The 5,501-nt window shown below is 44.5% G+C and overlaps 1 protein-coding gene across 1 annotated transcript; it reads right to left on the reverse strand.

Moving 5' to 3' along the window:
* Nucleotides 1-463: 463 nt before the first annotated feature.
* On the reverse strand, nucleotides 464-5,072 carry LOC129694500 (E3 SUMO-protein ligase KIAA1586-like). The gene is made up of 2 exons (XM_055631216.1): nucleotides 4,474-5,072; nucleotides 464-3,886 (listed from the first exon to the last, which is right to left on the reverse strand). The coding sequence occupies exon 2, from the start codon at nucleotides 2,560-2,562 to the stop codon at nucleotides 1,456-1,458; it is 1,107 nt and encodes a 368-aa protein (XP_055487191.1). The 5' UTR covers nucleotides 2,563-3,886; nucleotides 4,474-5,072; the 3' UTR covers nucleotides 464-1,455.
* Between the last annotated feature and the right edge of the window lie 429 nt (nucleotides 5,073-5,501).

Raw genomic sequence — 5,501 nt, forward strand, 5'->3', positions numbered from 1 at the left:
CAGGGAGACAGACACACACACACAGGGAGACAGACACACACACACAGGGAGACAGACACACACACACAGGGAGACAGACACACACACACAGGGAGATACACACACACACACAGGGAGATACACACACACACACAGGGAGATATACACACACACAGGGAGATACACACACACACAGGGAGATATATACACACACACACACACACAGCGAGGTACACACACACACACACACACACAGACAGACACACACACACACACACACACACAGGGAAACAGACACACACACAGAGACACACACACACACAGGGATACACACACACACACACACACACACACACACACACAGGGAGACACAGACACACACATAGGGATACACACACACACACGCACACACACACACACACACACACAGGGAGACACAGACACACACACAGGGAGACACAGACACACACACAGGGAGACACAGACACACACACACACACACACACACACACACACAGATACACACACACACACACAGCAGTGGTGTAGTCTAGTTTTTTGTAGTGGGTATACTGTGATGATTCCCTCCTAGCCTCTTCCACACCCGTCCTATAAACACCGCCACACTCACTGTCACATACAGTAGCCTACAACCACCATAAGTAATTGAGATTATTCAACACTCGATATTGTCATCAGTTTCTAGGACAATAAACAGTCAAATTAAAATCACCATTAGGCACTAGCATCAAATAAACTATAAAGCATCAATAAATAAGTAACTGTTGGCTATATAAACACTGTACTACTGTATATGTAACCGGCCTGGCCTCAGTACTAATGTGCTAAGGAGACGACGGGATACTTGAGTCTTTTGCACAGGACATTTATTGCTGCTGCTGCTGCATGCTCTGTTTAGAGTTTTGAGACAAGAAAAAACAGAGTTAGTCATTTGTCAGAAACAATTACAACTCAATAAAATAAAATATCCTATATAAGAAACAATAAATGCAAAAATACAAAAAAAAACATGTTCTTTAGAATTATGTTTCCCATACAAAAATACTTAAATAATAAATTAAAATAAATAAAACATATCAGCAACTGTTCTAAGACGTCTCACACTCATACTTAATACAGCAATCACACAGCATCACAAAATACACGTTTTCAATCACAGTAAGTCCTATGCAAATAACATCTGTTCAGTGTTTAACAGAGAAGAAAAACAGTACATCCGCAAAAACGACCAGCGGAGGGCGCATGACCCATGTAAAATAAAACAAACACCACAATCCCTTCATTGTAAAAAAGTAACAAACAAAGGTGAATACACAGTTACATGAGGGATATTTAGTGGAATACAAACACTTTTCCATACTTGCTACTGTAGCAGGTATGGAAAAGTGTTTGTATTCCACTAAAAGGGATTTTGTCAACAATTGTTTTTCACTTTAAATGTAGTAGCCTGCTAGTTTACAAAACTTTCCAAATTTGCTTGTACTCAGGCATCTGAGGTGTGCTCTGCCTTCTTGCTTGCGTGGCAGAGCGATGGCTTCGTAACCATGTTGATACATATTTGCTTGGCTCAAAAAGGCTTACAGGGGGCCCATTGATGCTGATCATCATCAAATTGCTGACACTAGACAACAACATTCTAGATCTTTGGTCTGTGTACACAATATTCATCAGACTGAAGCCCCTTTCACACTCTGCAGTGCTGCAAGGGATGGTCTGCATGCAGTGGATGAGTGGTTTGAGGCATTCAGGTTCACTCTCTGGGTGCTCGATGAAATCTCTCATTCCATTGACAGCTTGTTCTTGACAAAGATTGAATCGCCTGCACAGTGGTTTTACCTGTGACTCACCGTGCCGTATGCCAGGTGTTGATGGCCAGGTGCTTGAATCCAGAATGCTGAGATCATGAAGAATTTCATCCTTAAATGAGAGCCGCTTCTCCATGTTGTTGATCAGACTTTGTAGGAACTGCTTTGTATTGATCGGCATGAGCTTAGCATTTGACTCCAGGGACACTGATCCAAACTGTCCCAAAGCCTGTGCTTTCAATGCTTCCTCCAATTTCTCTCCTGGAGAATCTTTAAATGATGCCAGCACTCGGATGGTGCGCTTCAGCAGCTGTTCTGCTCTTAAAAGTGTGATTGAATGGGCCTGTAATTGCTGGGACAGGTTTGAAAGTTCAGATAGTGCATCATACATGAGTCCAAGGTCACAAAGAAATTCCTTGCTTTGCATACGACGTGCCAGGCCTCTGTAGGTTTGCCTCTCTTTGCCGTTTCTTGTTTGGTCTCCTGCAGCATTCTCAAAGTGTCTGTTAAGTGCTTCGTATGACCTCCACACAGCCTTTACAGAACGGAAACTGCTGGCAACCCATCGGGTGTTTAAAACTCTGCCAATCTTCAGGACTTGTGAGCCCACTTCTTGTGCTGCTTCCATAAGTTCCCGTGAATTTTTATTGGACTGACTGTAGAGATTGTGGAGTTTGTCCATGAAAACTTTGAAGTGGTTGACTGCCTGAACCTCATCCACAGCATCATTTACAGCCAGTTCTAGACGGTGGTCCATACAGTGTCATGTGAAGAGGTTAGGGTACCTTGCAGTCAGCCTGGTTGCCACACCAGAGTTTTTTGCCTAACATAACACTGACTCCATCAGAAACAAATGAGATCCAGTTGTTTTGAAGCCACTCTTCACTAAAGCCTGCAGTGTCCAAACAGTTTAATAGAGCTTCCTCTATAGACTCTGCCCTCTGGCTTTCCAGCTCCACCAGGTCCAAAAAAAAAACAAATTCAGGAGTAGCTCCATCTAAAGAGGCCTTCACATTGACAATCATGGTTGATCTACGCAACGGCGGTGGAAAGCATCTTGTCCGGGAACATTACCATCTGGTTTAGGAATTGCTCTGCCAAGGACAAGAAGGCTCTGCAGAGAGTAGTGCGTTCGGCCGAACGAACTATGGGAACTTCACTCACCCCCCTGCAGGAACTATACAACAGGAGGTGCAACTCCGGAGCAAACAAAATCATGAGAGACCCCTTCCACCCCTGCAACGGACTGTTCTAGCTGCTACGGTCAGGCAAACGCCTCCGTTGCCATGCGGTGAGAACGGAGAGGTTGAGAAGGAGTTTCTTCCCAGAGGCAATTCGGACTGTAAACGCCTATCTCACCAGGGACTAACTCTACAGAACGTTTTTCCTTCCATTATTTATTATGTAAAAGAATATGTGTGTTATGATTGTGTTTATAATTTGTTTGGTTGTTTTGTTGTTTGTCTTTTGCACAAAAGTCCGCGAGCATTGCCACTTTCATTTCACTGCACATCTCGTATGTGTATGTGACAAATAAACTTGACTTGACTTGACTTGACTTGACTTGACTTGACTTTATGGCTGAGAGAAGTTGCCTCATCAATGAGAACAGACAGCTTGCTTGAAGATGACACAATGCTGTCAACTATTTTTGTCTGCATCTTTTTTGCTATGTGTTCCACAATTTTTTTTGAACTGAACCTTGAGTGCAGACTTGTGCCCATGTTGACACCGTTTTTTTCCTGAAGCTCAATGAGATCGTCATGGTCAGAGAAAGGTCGGTTCATCTTGGCAAGATAATATGCTGTTCTGAATGCAGCATTTGTCTCAGTTAACAGTGTCTGACACAGCTCTCACAAGATTCCCAAGTAAATCCTGTCCACCCTTTTCAGTGAGCTCCTGAGCTATTTCGTGTGCCCTGGACATCTCATGCTGTCTGATCTTGTTTCTCAAGGAGGCCAGGGCTGTTGGTCTGCTTGAGCCTGATGACTGGATCTTAAACATCGCCCACTGCTCAGATATGGAAATTCTTTTCTCTGTTAAGACACCAGTAGATTTTGTTGAGCTGCAAATAGCACAACCTGGAAGTAAACAAAAACATGACTAATTAACATCATACAAGTAGTCTTTTTTGAATCTATATTAGCAATAACACCTTCTGAACTGGATAAGAATCTATTCAAAATAATTGAATGAACTGTAAATAAGCTTCACTGTGACAATATCATTATAATTTAATTGTATAAAAGTGAAATTAATGTATCTTTAAGATGAAAATAAACCAGCTATACTCTCATTTGCATAAAGTTGACTTCATGTGTTTATACCAGCTTTACAAGTTGGCTGATATTTACCTAACTTTCTGTCCTTCCATTCTAACCAAGAATGCCTGCTTTTAAACTCCCTAGCCTGACTCTCAGTCCATAGGGCTGGCCAGGAGTTATCATCTAGAAGGAACAAGGAGATATTCAGCACACACACACTCACAGTCTCACAGTAAAATGTGTAATAACTACGTTATTTACTACTTTACTACAACAAGATTGAGCTAGCAAGGCCGTTTAGTGAATATATGTGTGGTATTCATTCAGTTTGGGAAATCTCTTATAAGCTAGTAGCTAGTAGTCTAATATCTGCTAAAGTTCACTTGTATACGACTTTCACTTACCCGATACACTGCTGGCATCAGGCTCCGCTGTAGTTCCCTCTTCTTCATCTAACGTCCTAGTGACTGCTGGAGTGTCGTCCGAGGCAGCAGCAGGCTTGTTTTTTTTTTTAAATGGCTAAGGGTAGTTTGTTGCTTCCGCTTCATATTTACTGTTGAGCCGCTGGACATCACCTCGGCGCCGACTGAGTTGATATCGCAGTCGTCTAGGTGACGTGACGTCAGGTGTAGGTCACGGGCGGTCACCACGGTCACGGGCACGGGCCATGGACGGAAGCCTCTGTATGGCTATTATAATGCTGCGTTCCATTGTACTCGGAACTCGGGACTTTCCAACTTCCGACAAGGAAAAGTGCGACTCTGACAGAGACACAGCGCACAGGTTGAATTTATGAATGAAAGTGTGACAGTTCTGTGACAGAGCTGTCATACTTTCATTCATTAAATAAACAGAACTTCTGTCACTATCGAAGTTGATACGTGTCATTGTGCATTTCTAAGTGGGCATACGGAAATGCTGGAGCTTTCTTAGTGGGTATACGGCGTATACCTGCGTATCACGTAGACTACACCTCTGACACACAGGGAGACACACGCACGGGGAGACACGCACACACACACGGGGAGACACGCACGGGGAGACACACACACAGGGAGACACACACACGGGGAGACACTCACGGGGAGACACGCACGGGGAGACACGCACACAGGGAGACACGCACACACACACGGGGAGACACGCACGGGGAGACACACACACAGGGAGACACACACAGGGAGACACACACACGGGGAGACACGCACGGGGAGACACGCACACAGGGAGACACGCACACACACACGGGGAGACACGCACAGGGAGACACACACAGGGAGACACACACACGGGGAGACACGCACGGGGAGACACGCACACACACACAGAGACACACAGAGACACACACACGCACACAGGGAGACACACACAGGGAAACAGACACACACACACCTTTCCTCCCCCATCCCTCCCTCTTTCCTCCCCCTCTCTC

This window comes from Leucoraja erinacea, unplaced genomic scaffold (genome assembly GCF_028641065.1).
Source record: "Leucoraja erinacea ecotype New England unplaced genomic scaffold, Leri_hhj_1 Leri_695S, whole genome shotgun sequence".
Classification (NCBI taxonomy): Eukaryota; Metazoa; Chordata; class Chondrichthyes; order Rajiformes; family Rajidae; genus Leucoraja; species Leucoraja erinaceus.